The 17,146-nt window shown below is 43.8% G+C and overlaps 1 protein-coding gene across 1 annotated transcript in view; it reads left to right on the top strand.

Annotated features, from left to right (window-relative positions):
- IPO4 (importin 4) overlaps positions 1-17,146 on the top strand; it is a 133,847-nt gene that overhangs the window by 51,236 nt on the left and 65,465 nt on the right. Inside the window, exons 9-13 of the mRNA XM_044273143.1 lie at positions 2,721-2,804; positions 9,557-9,724; positions 10,160-10,213; positions 11,614-11,723; positions 12,480-12,588. Coding sequence (XP_044129078.1) covers positions 2,721-2,804; positions 9,557-9,724; positions 10,160-10,213; positions 11,614-11,723; positions 12,480-12,588 — 525 coding nt within the window. The remainder of the gene's footprint in view (positions 1-2,720; positions 2,805-9,556; positions 9,725-10,159; positions 10,214-11,613; positions 11,724-12,479; positions 12,589-17,146) is intronic.

The following is a 17,146-nucleotide window of genomic DNA, read 5'->3' as shown; positions in this document are numbered from 1 at the left end:
CTATTAATTCATTTTTTCTTATTAGAGTACACGATTAATCGTAAAAATAATTGGTAGAATACTCGATTTCTTAAATAATCGTTTACTACAGCCCTAGGCACATGGATGGCTTTCCACATCATAGAAGCACTGCTACCTTAGACGGAGCGTGTCGGGGCTCGAGAAGGAGCTCAGAGCTTATTGCTGCACTGCCATCAACATGTCTCAAGTGATTCTGTCTCGGCAGTGCAGTTTGTGTGCCTGCGCTGCTGAAGCTAGCAGGTACTTGCTCTGAGCCCAAACACACTAATGGGGAGGGGCTTCTGTGACGTGGCAAGGCGTCCCAACTCCTTTGCATCTTCACTCAAACTAGTGTCAAAGGAAAGGTGCAGTCTGTCTAAGAGGTTGGGGCTACAAGTGGGGGGCTGAAGAGCAGGCAGAAAATCATACCGCATCAGTGTACGGTGGATAGCCTCACATGAGTGTCGATCAGAAAAAGGAGTTGGAGTCCAAACTGGAAACACTTTATTATTAGTAGGTGAACAGTTTTATGATTCTTTCTATATAGTTTCATATCACTGTACAACTCCTTTAAAAGGGTTTTCTGGGATTACTAAGGTTTTTAAAAGATTTACTCATGTAGTTGCTCTTGTATATCCTTTGCATCCTGTATGTAGCACTTTCTTTTCCTATACCTAACCAAACCCATGATGCACCTCTTTCCTGCCAAAGTCCCAGCACCATCCCTAACACCCAGCTAGTTTATAGCTCCTCCTACCCAGCTAGTTACATAGACACTCCCCTATCACCGTCCCTAACACCCAGCTAGTTTATAGCTCCTCCCACCCAGCTAGTTACATAGACACTCCCCTATCACTGCCCCTAACACCCAGCTAAGTTATAGCTCCTCCCACCAGCTAGTTACATAGACACTCCTCTATCACTGCCCTTAACACCCAGCTAGTTTATAGCTCCTCCCACCCAGCTAGTTACATAGACACTCCCCTATAACTGCCCCGAATAACACCCAGCTAGTTTATAGCTCCTCCCACCCAGCTAGTTACATAGACACTCCTCTATCACTGCCCTTGGCACCCAGCTAGTTTATAGCTCCTCCCACCAGCTAGTTACATAGACACTCCCCTATCACCGTCCCTAACAATACCCAGCTAGTTTATAGCTCCTCCAACCCAGCTAGTTACACAGACACTCCCCTATCACCGTCCCTAACACCCAGCTAGTTTATAGCTCCTCCCACCAGCTAGTTACATAGACACTCCCCTATCACCGTCCCTAACATCCAGCTAGTTTATAGCCCCTCCCACCCAGCTAGTTACATAGACACTCCTCTATCACTGCCACTAACATCCAGCTAGTTTATAGCTCCTCCCACCCAGCTAGTTACATAGACACTCCCCTATCACCGTCCCTAACATCCAGCTAGTTTATAGCTCCTCCCACCCATCTAGTTACATAGACCCTCCCCTATCACCGTCTCTAACATCCAGCTAGTTTATAGCTCCTCCAACCCAGCTAGTTACATAGACACTCCCCCATCACTGCCCCTAACACCCAGCTAGTTTATAGCCCCTCCCACCCAGCTAGTTACATAGACACTCCTCTATCACTGCCACTAACATCCAGCTAGTTTATAGCTCCTCCCACCCAGCTAGTTACATAGACACTCCCCTATCACTGCCCCTAACACCCAGCTAGTTTATAGCCCCTCCCACCCAGCTAGTTACATAGACACTCCCCTATCACCGTCCCTAACACCCAGCTAGTTTATAGCTCCTCCCACCCAGCTAGTTACATAGACACTCCCCTATCACCGTCCCTAACACCCAGCTAGTTTATATTCCATTACAACATTACTGCTACCTTCGTGAATGATTATTTTATAGGATGAGACAAACTGAAAAACTATACCAGTGGGCAGAGCGGTGCCCAGGGGTCCCCCTGCACTTACTAGTATGCCTGGGCGCCGCTCCGTTCGCCCGGTATAGGCTCCGGTATCTCAGCTCTGTCTGTTGTATTGGACTGATTTTTTGTAGGAGGCGTGTCCCTTGCTGCAGTGCTGGCCAATCGCAGCACACAGCTCATAGACTGGCTATGGAGCCTATACCGGGCGAACGGAGCGGCGCCCAGGCATACTAGTAAGTGCAGGGGGACCCCTGGGCGCCGCTCTGCCCACAGATAGTTAGTTTTTAGTTTGTATACGAGTGAAAGGTCCTCCATTTTCACCCAGGCAGCCCCCCTGACATGAGCATCGGAGCAGTTCATGCTCCGATGCTCTCCTTTGCCCTGCGCTAAATCGCGCAGGGCAAAGGCATTTTTCGGAGTTCCGGTGACGTACCGGGGCTCTCTATGGGGCTGACAGGCAGCCCGGTGACGTCACCGGCACTGATGGGCGGGATTTGGCTCTGCCCTAGCCAGTAAAACGGCTAGGGCAGAGCTAAAGCCCGCCCCTCAGAGCCGGTGACGTCACCGAACACACCGCTGGGCGGAAGTTACCGCCCGGCAGTGTGTTATTGAAAACACAAGAGCCTGTGCGATCTAGCGCAGGGCACGGGAGCGCATCGGAGCATGAGATGCTCCGATGCCAGGCTCAGGAGGGCTGCCGGGGTGAAAATAAGGGTATGTCCGGGTTCAGCTCTGAACCCGGACAACCCCTTTAAGCTCCGAATAGGTACAAAAGGGCATCTGTTTAAATGTTACTTTGTTCTGCTTTTCTTTTGCAGATTGCCATAAACAAATCACTGTCTGACAACCTCCGGGTGAAGTCTCTTTACTGTATTCGCTTCCTCATCAAGCTGAAGAGCAAAGTGAGTTGGTTACTGTTTGTGCGACTGAAACTCCATGATAGCTGGTGAATAAAAACAGTACTGAATGGGTGGGTGACAAGTTGTGCAGTTAAAACGGGCTGGGCGATTATTGCAAAAACATTGATTATTTCAACTTTATGGACGAATTTGATTATAATCTCAATTATTTTTTTTCTTGCCTTTGCTGTAATTTAGTGGTCACGTTGCGCTGTCCGCATCTGTATGTTCTTTCTACGGCCCCGCAAAAATATAGAACATGTCCTATTTTTGTCCGTTTTACGGACAAGGATAGGACAGGTCTATAGAGGGCAGGGCATTCCATTCCACAGAAACACACGCGGCTGGTATCCGTGTTTTGTGGATCCGCTATTTGCAGACCACAAAACAGGCAACGGTTGAGTGCTTGAGACCTTATCCATACACCTTCCTTGTGTTCTTTCCCCAGTCAATAAATCTGACCACTTTTTACACTTATGGGCCTATTAGACCACATGATTATCAGAAAATTCCCCGGGAACAAGGGTTTATAGGAATCATCGTTCGCGATTATTGACTTGTATAATCGATCAGCCAATAAATATTCAAACGCTTGTTCTTCACCTGCTGAGCATCTTCTATCAGGGTGAAGGATGCCTAATTATTGGCAGCACTTTTCTATGTGCTGCTGATAATGAGTAGAAGAGAATGAGGGAGGAACAAGTCAGGCCGGTGAAGACGAGTGGCAATGGATGTTTTATCATCCATTGGAGCTTGCACTGCCCGTACATCAGGCGGTGTAATACCTACCACCATTACAGTTGCTTCTCATCCCACCCTTTCCCCACCAAAATGGCCCAGGACAGTGACCAGCCCCCATACGATTGAAGGGGACAGTTTTTAATGTCCGTTTCTCAGAAAGGCATCCGTGAAAAAAAATGCTGTTTTTGGTGTTTTTAATGTACGTTTTTTTTCACCACTGTTGTGTGAACCGTAGCCTGAGGGTGAAAGCTATGCAGTGTCCTTTCCTTCATGAGCTAATAGCAGCTCCCTGGCTGATATACAGCAGTCCTGGCTCTTGCACTGGCTTCTACTAGCTAAAGCCTGACAGCAAGGGGACAAGTGCAGAGGCTGCTCCTACTAGACACAGACATACCGACCTCCTGTTACTTCATCAGCCGAAGCCCAACATATGCAGGTGGCCAGATGTGCCCGGCACTGCTCAACTCCTCCCCTGCTTCTTCGCACCAGAGATGCTCAATTACCGGCAACTAGGCCTGCACAATATATCGCCAAAGCAATCGCAATTAATCGCCATATCGCAATCGCCAATTGGCCGACCCAAAATTGCTGCAATTATATTACCATATTTTTCGATTTATAAGACAAACTCTACCCCCCCCCCCCCCTCCAATTGCGCCTTATAAAGCGATGGTTGACTTTTTACGTGGTTGACACGGATGTATCGCCGGCCGCTATGCTGCACAGCGCGGCCAGCAATACATCAGTTACAGTATGGGGAGGGAGCCGGGGCTGGAGGCAAGTCGTTATTTTAATGAACAAATGTTCTTTTATTTATTCTATTTTCTTTATCTGTTCTGTGCAGTGCTATTAAGAACATGGCAAATTTTGTATTTTGTACTTTTGCAGTAATGCAAATATGGTATTTTAGTAAAAGATGTTTTATTTTGAAAAACACTGTGCATTTCAGTTCTTGAGTTAAGCATAACTACATTTCAGCATTATCAGTCATTTCTGTGTGCTTTTGCCTTGAAAATCCAAGCAAATAGACCTCTAGCACAATTCCCTTAAAATATCGCATTGCATACCGTTATCGCAATTTTTAGGGCCCTAATCGCAATCGCACAAAATTCCCATATCGTGCAGCCCTACCGGCAACTCTACCTCCTGCCAGAAGCATGGTGAGTGCCATTTAAAAAAAAAATGTAATTGGCGATCAAGCAAAAACTGACATCGCCAGCCAAAACACAGGTGAATTAATTGAATTTGAATAATCGCCCAGCCCTAGTGGCAAATGCTGTCTGTGTATAATGTCACCTTCTGATGGGGATACAAAGCATAGGACTTTACAAACTAGATATGGTCAAATGTTTGCCGAGCAAGTGCTCATAATAAGCTGTCAGCTACGTGTATCTCCGTAATTGTAGTATTGTTCGTATTTGCGTAAGCATAGGTGTTCGATAGACTTGCTCCCATTGTTAAGATCTTTTACAGCTATTCTTTAGAAAAGCTATTTTCTGTTAACATCTTAGGAAATTCTTAAGAAGTATAAATAGAAGGACTGGGCACACCTATGATACTTGGTTACTAAGTATTATTTAATGTGATTGAGGTAGTTGAGGCCAGTGTTACTGGCATTTATCAAAGAGGCAGTCACTTGAGGAGATGTTGTAATATGTATCCTCTGTGACTCACCACATTGGGAATTGTGCCAGCCTGGCTAAATCTGATGCGTTACGTCCAGGAGTAAAATAAATTGGATTGTAAACTCAAATACAATACATATACGGTATAATAACAATATACATCAATACAATAGATCCGTAGTAGTTGGCAATTGATTCCGTGTTGGCAACAGTGCAAATGGCAAAGTATCAAAATATCAAAATGGTCCCAATGTTAAAATTAGTACAGATAAATAGTGAGAATTGGAGTGGCTCAAATTCCTTTAGGAAGTCTTAGGTAACAGAATATCACTTCAAATCTTCCGGTACTGTCCCCAGTATATGATAGCGATATATCACTATTTAGGCTACTTTCACACTAGCGTTGTTTAAATCCGGCATTCAATTCCGACACTGGAACTGCCCGCCGGATCCGGGAAAAACGTGTGAAAACGGATTACATTTGAATCCTGATCAGGATTTTGATCACAATGAAAAAATGCATTGGAAAAAACGAATCCGCCATTTATGTACTTTAACTTTTTTTTTCACATTTTTCGGGTTTAACATGCAAAAGCCGGATCCGGTTTGACTGAACACACGGCACCGGATCAGGCGTTAATGCAAGTCAATGGGAACAAAGCCTGATCAGGCGTTCAGTCAAAGTGTTCAGGATTTTTGGCCGGAGGTAAAAATACTGCATGCTACGGTTTTCTGAAAAGCCTGATCAGTCAAAAAGACTGAACAGAAGACATCCTGATGCATCCTGAGGGACGGACTCTCCATTCAGAATGCATTAGGATAAAACTGATCAGTTCTTTTCCGGATTTGAGCCCCTAGGACGGAACTCAGCGCCGGAAAAGAAAAACGCTAGTGTGAAAGTACCCTAAGCCCTCTAGTCGAACTTGTGGAGAGGTGCAATGGTAACAGGCAGTGTCCTGCTATATAGCTGGCCTGGCGGCATCCCGCTTTAGGTCAGAAATGAGCATAGACACATACCAGCTTTTAGTTAGGAACGGTCTTACCGGTGTTGGAGCTATCGTCCAAGTGAAAGCCTCTGCCGTCTATCAAAACTTGCTCCGGTCTTTTACTTCGGTCGGATGGATCACCTGTTTGCAGCTATGGATCACCTGTTTGCAGCTTGGTTTGGACACTGCGCGCGATCTCGCTTACTTAGATCCAGACTTGCTATTCCCACCTTCCGGGCAAAGATTCAGATCAGCTCAAAGCTGCTCCTCAATATAGTCAATGTGGTGCACTCACATATGTTTGGGGGGTCTGACCAGACGTGTTTCGGGGCTAGAGTATCCCCTTCCTCAGTGGTTATCGGACCCCCCCCCCCCCCAAACATCCCTCCTTTTATACCTCAAAAGTTGTTCATTACAAGAGCCGGCATGGACTCTATTCCGGAAGTCTTCTAAAAAGTCAATTTTCCTTTTTATTATAATTTTGCGATTTTCCTGTTTTAGCAATCATCAATATGTACACTCCTAGTTTCATAGGCGCTTATTCCACTATGATAAAAAACACAAGTGGTAACCTAGTTGCCAATATGATAATAAACCTCCAAAAATGACATATTCATGCTGTACACTACTGACATTATATAAAACGTATACAAAATATAGAAATTATTCAAAAAAATGATCAAAAAATATAAAAATTATAACTTATTAATAAAAGATTTTCATTATATAAAAAAAAACTTCCTATTATATAAAAAATCTTTTTATATATGAAAATCCTTCACTGTATATATTTAATTAATTGTGTATATAAATATATGATAAAAGGGGGGGGGGGGGGGGATATTTTATACCCAGAATAAGTTTAGGTAGGAATGAGCTGAAGTACAGGTCCCAAAAAGATTAATAAATAAATAAGAGGGAAATGTATATACATATATACATAATGATAGGGCAGATAATGTATAAATATATCACCAGCACCTATATAAATTCGTGTATCATTTTTATACGGTTTTTTGAAATTTTTTATACCTTTTTTATATATACACTCTTCATAAGGATAAAATCTTCATAAAAATGTAAAATAAAATAAGATCTGGGATGAATACACATAATAGATTTTTTAATTGAGGGAATTGATTTTAGTTTAACTCACTACATTATCTTAATGGATCTTATTATCTGCAAACTAGAGGTAATGCCATGGGCACCAGGTTCTCCCCCAGTTACGCAAACTTATTTATGGGTGAATGGGAGGACCAATTTGTGGCCCCCAAACTGGGGACGGATCTGGTGCTCTGGCAGAGATACATCGATGATGTATTTTTTTATCTGGCGATCAGGTCCTGAACAACTCAATGTGTTTTTAGACTCTATTAATCATAATGATTTTAATCTTAAATTCTCAGGGACTAATAGTAGAGAGATTTTAGAATTTTTGGACTTGAAAATCTATGTTGAGGATGATATACTAAAAACTTGTACATATATTAAGCCTCAACGCGGAACAGTTACATTTTATTCAATAGCTGTCATTTACCGAGCTGGCTTCATTTCCTTCTTTTATTTATTTATTAATCTTTTTGGGACCTGTACTTCAGCTCATTCCTACCTAAACTTATTCTGGGTATAACATATCCCCCCCCCCTTTTTATCATATATTTATATACACAATTAATTAAATAATATATACAGTGAAGGATTTTTATATATAAAAAGATTTTTTATATAATAGGAAGGGTTTTTTAATATAATGAAAATCTTTTATTAATAAGTTTTTAATTTTTTATATTTTTTGATCATTTTTTGAATAATTTCTATATTTTGTATAAATTTTATATAATGTCAGTAGTGTACAGCATGAATGTCATTTTTGGAGGTTTATTATCATATTGGCAATAATACCGCAAGGTTACCTCTTGTGTTTTTTATCATAGTGGAATAAGCGTTTATGAAACTAGGAGTGTACATATTGATGATTGCTAAAACAGGAAAATCGCTAAATTATAATAAAAAGGAAAATGGACTTTATTTGTGAGATGGAGATTTTTAGAAGACTTCCGGAATAGAGTCCATGCCGGCTCTTGTAATGAACAACTTTTGAGGTATAAAAGGAGGGATGTTTGGGGGGGGGGGGGGGTTCCGATAACCACTGAGGCAGGGGATACTCTAGCCCTGAAGCGCGTCTGGTCAGACCCCGCAAACATATGTGAGTGCACCACATTGACTATATTGAGGAGCAGCTTTGAGCCGATCTGAATCTTTGCCCGGAAGGTGGGAAAAAGCAAGTCTGGATCTAAGTAAGCGGGATCGCGCGCAGTGTCCAAACCAAGCTGCAAACAGGTGATCCATCCGACCGAAGTAAAAGACCGGAGCAAGTTTTGATAGACGGCAGAGGCTTTCACTTGGACGATAGCTCCAACACCGGTAAGACCGTTCCTAACTAAAAGCTGTTATGTTTTTTCTATGCTCATTTCTGACCTAAAGCGGGACGCCGCCAGGCCAGCTATATAGCAGGACTACTGCCTGTTACCATTGCACCTCTCCACAAGTCCGACTAGAGGGCTTAATAGTGATATATCGCTATCATATACTGGGGACAGTACCGGAAGATTTGAAGTGATATTCTGTTACCTAAGACTTCCTAAAGGAATTTGAGCCACTCCAATTCTCACTATTTATCTGTACTAATTTTAACATTGGGACCATTTTGATATTTTGATACTTTGCCATTTGCACTGTTGCCAACACGGAATCAATTGCCAACTACTACGGATCTATTGTATTGATGTATATTGTTATTATACCGTATATGTATTGTATTTGAGTTTACAATCCAATTTATTTTACTCCTGGACGTAACGCATCAGATTTAGCTACGCTGGCACAATTCCAAATGTGGTGAGTCACAGAGGATACATATTACAACATCTCCTCAAGTAACTGCCTCTTTGATAATTGCCAGTAACACTGTGTCCAAATTTTATTTCAATGTATTTTATTCAACTACCTCAATCACATTAAATAAAAGTTAGTAACCAAGTATCGTAGGTGTGCCCAGTCCTTCTATTTATACTTCTTGTTTCTATTTCAGCAGTGGGGTGACGCTGCGGGACTGAGAGCACCGTTTGGTGTACCAACCATCCTGTGCATCCTACTAATATACTATATCATTTAGGAAATTCTTACTTGACAGAGGGCATCCCACTCTTTAGGGCTTCCACTATTAATCAGAGTATGTTTTTACATGAATATCCAGATTTCTAACGCTTCACTTTCCCTGTTATAGTGCTGAGGGTCCCAGGGCCCTTGGAAGAAAAGGGCTTTTGTGTAAAGCAGATAACCTCTTGTTTGGTATTCTTCTGTTTTCTGTTATCTTCATATTTTTATATCCACTTTTTAGTCCATCTTGAAGCAAAAGCTGCTGCCTCAGATTCTCAGTGCAATTTTCCCCATCATGTGTGCTGAGCCACCTCCTGGGCAGTTGGACCCAGAAGATGAAGAGGATGATGATGATGAGTTGTTGGAAGAAGCAGCAGAGATTCAGTTACCCAAACACTATGCAGTTCAGGTCAGTTACAAAAAACATACTTTTCCACCTCGTGTCATTGGGTGACATAGTAGACCGTGGTCATCGCTGTTGCTGCTAGGAGCTGACACTAAATGCAAAAAAGTGTGAGCTCCCCTCATCAGCTATACCCTTCCTGCAGACACTGAGCTGTTCGGTATTCGCTTTTTGTCTGTAGGAAGCTGACTTGCCTGCAGAAAACATACTTATTTAGGTAATGTAGCTGGTTTGCACAAACTGTGGCCTTCTGATTACTAATTTCTCATAAGATTTGGGTGTTTTTTTTTCTTTTCCTCCAGCAGTGCATACATACTTTGTTAATAGAGGTCGGATGAAATTGACTTTTATTTGTGATGTTTGCTTAGGAAATATAATTGAAAATATTCACTAGGGACACGAATGAATTAGAGATCATGCCTAGTGTTTTTTATATTGCAGGTGATTGATATATTGGCACTTCACCTACCGCCTGAGAAATTGTTTACTCAACTGGTATGTAGACATGATTGCTTGCTGATGCAGCAATATTTTGTCAACTGAAGTTTTTACTTCTGTTTTATTGTCTTAAACATTTGATCTTGACAGAATTTACTTTATTTATTTTTAATTAATTTAAATGTTTTCATTTGTTAAATTTTTTCACTTTATTCTAATCAAACAGGGTTTTCCAGGCTTTTGATATTGCTGACTTTATTTCAGGATAGGTCATCAATATAAAATCGGTGCGGGTCAAGTAGCCCACACCTCCACGTTCAGCTGTTCACTACAGCCTCCATCTCCAGAACTAGCACATTGAGTCGGAAGCACAGCTCAATGCAAAATGTAGTAGCTGTGCTCTGTTACTGCAGTTGTGAATCCAGCTTCATTCAAAGTGCTAGTTTCCATGTTTGAGTATCATGGGGGATGCAGGGTGTTGTCCCCCCCCAAATAGGATATTTTGATGGCATATCCTGAGGATATGTCATCAATATCAGTAGCCTGAAAAACCCCTTTAAATATGTTTTTAGATTTCCACATTTTAAACTTAGGCAACAGTCTGACATGGATGACCTATCCTGGGAATTTATTACTGGATAACCCCTTTAACCCACATTCTAATATACTTTCTGCATCCATTCCTCCTGGATTTCAGCATCTGTGCTTGTAGCCATTGAATGGTAAACTTCACTGTTTACTTAAATGAAAAATCTGTTCCATCCAAGATGTAAATGGAGTGGGAAAAGTCCATGTCAAAATCTGCATTGGTTTACTTGAGGATGTGTTGCTGATTTTGCTGCTGATTTTACCCTATGTTTAAACTTACTCTTACAGTACCGTTATCAGGGATGTATCTTGTATGACCATCAAATGACCAGGACACATTCTATCCTCTGGGACAAAATGAAAATGAATCAAAGTTTCTTTTCTCTTTGGTTACATTTCTTCTGACCATACTTTCTCCTTTCTCTGACTCATTCCTACTGAACCGTAAAGGGATTGTCCGGGTTCAGAGCTGAACCTGGAGACAACCCCTTCTTCACCCATTCAGCTTCTATGAGTGCAGCATTGGAGTATTTCATGCTGCAATGCTCCCCCTTGCCCTGCGTTGAGCCCGGTGACGTCACTGGCACTTATGGACGGTCTTTTGCGCTGCCCTAGCCTGTAAAACGGCCTAGGGCAACTCCAAAGACTGCCGATTAGTACAGATGATGTCACCGACAACCCTGCTAGGTGTAAATCTCTGCCTAGCAGTGTAAAAATGTAAACAAAACTACCCTTGTCCTGCGCGATGCAGAGCAGGGCAAGGGGAATCCAAACAACCCCTTTAATTCTCATGTGTAATCTTATGTATTGATACAACAGATGTACTGTGCTTGTTAATATGCATTCTTTCTACAACTTCTTTTTCAAAGACTCCACTCATGGAGCCATGTCTTCTTAGTTCCAATCCCTATGAGCGTAAAGCTGGTCTGATGTGTCTTGCGGCAATGAGCGAGGGCTGTGCAGATCACATCCGGAACAAGTATGTATAAGAAACAATTTCACTTTTGTATAATCACTAATACATTATCCTACTATAGTTATTGAAGTTGAATTCAGAAGGCCAAAAATTCCTTGGAGATACTACTTGCATTTGCAACATGTCAATACAACATGATTGCCAGGGCTGAGAGAAGCTGGCTTCTTTTTGAATAGGGGTTGTCTTCATGAGATAACCCCTTATTTTCAATTCTACAAATCTGCTACAAATCACAGTGATTGTTACTGCGCTTTTGTAGTGCAGAATAGTATAGTCTGTGCAGGAGTGGAGTACGCAAAAGCTGGCCAAGTGTGTGCTCACACATTATGATTGTGCAAAGGTAGTGAAGCTTGTCAAAAGTGAACAAATAGATTTGCAGTCCTGACCTGGGCTCTAGTACTCAATACTGTAGAGCAGGGATGCTCAACCTGCGGCCCTCCAGCTGTTGGAAAACTGCAACTCCCAGCATGCCTGGACAGCCTACAGCTTTTAGGGCATGCTGGGAGCTGTAGTTTTGCAACTGCAACTGCTGGAGGACCGCAGATTGAGCATCCCTGTTGTAGAGCATGTTTGAAAGAAAGTTCATATTGCACTGCTAGGATAAGGCGTTGCAGAGATGCCATAAGAAGATGAGAAGCTTGATGTCCACAGCTTTTTAGGTCATACTTGCATTCAACCCGGCGGTTATAATTTGTTTTATACATTTTTATATTTATCAACCTTCCACTCATTCTAGCATTTTTGTCTATATCTTGGCAGACATCTTCAGTCTATGCTACAGTTGGTTTGTCAGGCTATCAGAGATGAAAATCATGTAGTCAGGAATGCAGCATTGTATGCCTTGGGACAGTTTTCTGAACATTTACAGGTAAAAGTTATTTAACCATTTGGTTTCTACTTTTTGAGCATGGGTTTGTTTCTTAAAGATAACCTATTACCGTCTTTAGGCGAGGGTTATTGTGGGTATCGAAATATCGATACCCAATTGATACTTTTGTCCCGGTATAGGTTTGGTACCGGGATTTGCCTTTTATCGATACTAGGCTGCGCTACAGTGCAGCCCAGTATCAGAGAACATGGAGCGCGCTATTGTCAGCGAGCGCCATGTTCCCTCAGCAGCACAGGGGAGAACGAGTCACTCTCCCTCCCCCTGTGCCGCTGCTGCTAATGAGGATTAATGAAAATACAGCTAATGCTGCTAATTAAAATTAACGTCTAATACAGATACATTAGGCGGGTGCGGCGGCAGAATCACATAGCCTGCACCCAACCTCTGTGACAGGGAACTGGGTGCTCCACCTGAGGGGTTAACTTCTGCGGATTGCAGCACCGTCATAGAGGTCAGATGAAGGCTGTGTGATTCTGCCGCCGCACCCACCTTTTGTATCTGTATTAGACGTTAATTATCATTGGAGGCGCAGTGGCCAGAGGGTGCACCAGTTCCAGTATTATAATCATTGGGTGACAGTGGCCAGAGGGTCCCCTCCCCCCCTCCTCATTGCATTGGTGGTGCAGTGGCAGCTTCTGATCGGTGACCCAGCAGTGTTATCCTGGAGCTCTGATCGGTTACCATGGCAACCCGGCCGGACGCTACTGAGGCCCTGGCTGCCATGGTAAGCTCCCTGCTGCTGTGTGCACTATGCACAGGGCAGCAGGGAGAGTGTAAGATCCTATTCGCCCTCATAGAGCTCTAGTAGGGTGAATAGGACTGCGTGATTTCCCCATTTTTTTTGTCACCCCCAAAAAATAGGATAGGACTGTTCGATTATGGGCCGGACGTTCCATAAAATGCAGAATGCATTATCGAGTATCGCAATACTTTCTCTTGAATGCATTGGGGGACACAGCACCATGGGTATATGCCCAGCTGACACTAGGAGTAAAAAGTGTTGGCTCCTCCTATCTGGGCTATACCCACTGCAGATGCAGGAGCAAACCAGTTTTTTTCTAGTGTCTATAGGAGGCAAACACGACCTGCCTTTTTCATGCAGGTCTTGCTGCTATTTTGTTGTTTTATTTTTCCGCCCCGAGGGTCCCTCTTCTGCATGACTGCGCTTTACCACATGTGGGAGGCCGCTTGCTTGACTTTCAGGAGTTGTGCCGTACAAGCATGGACGACGCATGGGTCCTGGAGATCGTCTCCTCCGGTTACAGGATAGAATTTTCCACTCTTCCTTCGGGTCTGTTTTTCATGTCGCGTCCCCCCAAGTCTCCCGCAAAGGAGGCAGATTTTTTTCCGAGCCATTCATTCCCTTCAATCCCTCGGAGTGATCGTTCCTGTCCCCGAGTCGGAACGCTTCCAGGGGTTTTATTAAAATCTTTTTACGGTCCCCAAGAAGGACGGCTTCTTCCGCCTTATCCTGGATCTGAAGGCGCTCAACGCCTTGTTTGAACCCGGCACTTTCGCAACAAGTCGCTCAGGTCAGTGATTGCCTCCCTGGCGGAGGGTGAATTTTTGTCGTCCATCGACATACAGGACGCATACCTCCATATTCCCATTGCCGTGGCCCATCATCGATTCCTTAGTTTCGCAGTGGGTTCTCTGCAGTTCCAGTTTTTGGCTCTGCCCTTTGGCTTAGCTTTCGCCCCGAGGGTCTTTGCAAAGGTCCTGGCCCCTCTTATCGCTCTCCTCCGCACTCTGGGAGTGACTCCCTACCTGGACGACCTGTTAGTGAAGGCTCCGTCCCTGGAGGACAACCTGGCTAGCCTCTGTATCACCCTGTCTGTCCTGTCTCCGTTCGGGTGGTTGGTGAACTTTCGCTGCCAGAAAATGGATTTCCTGGGCATGACCTTAGACACTCGCCTCTGTTGAGTGTTCCTTCCCTAGGACAAAGTGGTGGCTCTCTGAGATGCAGTGGTTCTCTTTCGCAAGCCGCCCCCTCTACCTTTTCGGACATGCATGCAGGTTTTGGGCCGGATGGTTGCCTCTTTTGAAGCAATTCCCTTTGCGCAATTCCACCCCAGGCCTCTTCAGCTGGCGATCCTGTCCAGCTGGGACAAGTCCCAGCTGGGCCTCGACCATCTGGTTCGTCTTCCCCATCTCGTCCGCAAGGAACTGTGCTGGTGGCTTCTACCTCACACCCTCTCTCTGGGCAAGTCCTTTCTTCCCCCTCGTTGGCAGGTGATCTCCACGGATGCCAGCCTGACGGGGTGGGGAGCCGTCTTCGGGGGGCACCAGAAGTGTGAGGGTCATGGAAGAGGCACCCTCTCTACCTTTCTATTCCCAGTGTCTTCTCTTTCCTACAGGCAGGCTTTGACAAGGGCCTTCGGCTGGCCTCTCTCAAGGGTCAGATTTCAGCCCTATCTGTTCTTTTTCAGAAACCCCCTGGGTTCTCGCTGCCAAGTGAGAACCTTTCTGCAGGGGGTTGCTCATCGCGTTCTGCATTTTCATCCTCCTGTGGAACCGTAGGACTTGAACATTGTTCTGGACGCTCCTCAGGCCTCTCCTTTTGAGCCTTTACAGGATATTTCTCTTTCCTTTGTTTCGTTTAAAGTCGCCTTTCTTGTGGCTCTCTTGCAGATCCCCTTTCTTAGTGTTTCATCAGGATAAGGTGGTTCTGCGTCCGGTCCCTTCCTTTCTCCGTAAGGTGGTGTCCTCATTCCACATTAATGAGGAGATTTTCCATCCGTCCTTCTGTCCTAACCCCTCTCATCCTAAGGAGGGTTCACTTCACCGTTTGCATGTTCGCCTCTGTCTTCGGTTGACTGGGTCCTTCTGCCGGTCGGACTCCCTCTTTGTGGTCCCTGAGGGTCCCCGCAAGGGCCTGCCAGCTTCCAATGCCACCATATCCCGTTGGATTAGGTCGGCAGTTAAGGAGGCCTATGTTGCTAAGGGTCGTGTTCCTCCCTTTCGGTTGACCGCTCATTCCACTACGGCGGTCGGGGCTTCTTGGGCGGTTAGACATCAGGCCTCAGCTTCCTAGGTCTGCAAGGCCGCCACCTGGGCCTCTGTCTATACGTTTTCCAAATTTTATCACATCCACTCCTTGGCTTCTGCTGATGCCAGTTTGGGTCGCGGGGTTCTGCAAGCAGCTGTGAGTTAGTTGCGTTGCATGGCTGTTTTTCCTTCCCTCCCTTGTGGACTGCTTTAGGACATCCCATGGTGCTGTGTCCCCCAATGCATTCAAGAGAAAACTGGATTTTTGTACTCACCGTAAAATCCTTTTCTCATAGGATGCATTGAGGGACACAGATCCCACCCTCTGTGGATAGTTTTTTCTGTTGGTCCTCTCTGGTTTAGGACTTGTTGGCTTATAATTTTGTGCTCCTACTGCTTTTATATCTACTACTACTACTTTGCTCCTGCATCTGCAGTGGGTATAGCCCAGATGGGAGGAGCCAATACTTTTTACTTAGTGTCAGCCTCCTAGTGGCAGCTGGGCATATACCCATGGTGCTGTGTCCCCCAATGCATCTTACGAGAAAAGGATTTTATGGTGAGTACAAAATCCTTTTTTTTTTTATGGTATCGAAACCGAATCAAAATTTTGGTATCGCAACAACCCTACTTTTAGGCTGCATATGTTAAAGACAGGTCTGAATACCACAGTTTCTCATTAGTGAAAAAAATTAAATAAATAAATGCTATTGACAGCCACACAGGTTCCAGCGCTGCCTTTTCTTATATCTGAATATGAAGTAGTTTTAATTTACCTTTTAGAATGGCGGCACTGGAATCCCACTGTGAGGAAGTAGTTTGATATTCCTGATCTGCTGGGGTTCACTCATCCCTGCCCTCCTGGGCTGTTGCATTCTCTGGTATATGCGATCGAACTATTGACTGTTTAAGTCCCCTGGGACTAAATATAAAAGTGAAAATTATTATTATTTTAAATATATATACTGTATGTATTTGCCAAGAATCTTACATTTATAAAGTAGCATTAGTACATTTTCTATATTGAGTATGACACGATTGTGTTTGTTGGAGTGATTTTGCATTGTTTGTTTTTGCGCTTTCCTCCATGGCAGCATACACCTGTGCAATTGAGATGTGCTGACTAACCCCCTCCTTTATTTATTTTTTTGCGGTGGTGTAGGGGTGTAGCACATCTGTATGTGTGTGTGTTGCAGGACTGTATGTGTATAGCAGAGCATACAGTTATTCATTCCGTCATAGAAGTCTATGGCCTACATAATGGATCCTGCATAAAAGATTTTTCTTTTCTTCTTTCCCTGTTTTTCAGCTCAAGATATGGTAAATTATATGGTGCCATTAAAAAAAAAAAAAAACTTGTCCCACAAAAAAACAAGCCCTCATAAGGCTGTGTTAGCAGAAAAGTTGAAAAAAGTTATGGCTCTTGGAAGGCAAGGAGGGAAAAAAAATAAAATAAAAATTAACCCATTCCTGTAGGGGTTCAATATTATATTGATGGCCCTTCCGTAGACTCGAAAGGGACTGTCGTACTGTAATGCATACTTGAGCT

Source organism: Bufo gargarizans, chromosome 1, assembly GCF_014858855.1.
Source record: "Bufo gargarizans isolate SCDJY-AF-19 chromosome 1, ASM1485885v1, whole genome shotgun sequence".
Classification (NCBI taxonomy): Eukaryota; Metazoa; Chordata; class Amphibia; order Anura; family Bufonidae; genus Bufo; species Bufo gargarizans.
Note: the sequence above shows the minus strand (reverse complement) of the source record. Positions and strands in the feature narration are given on the sequence as shown.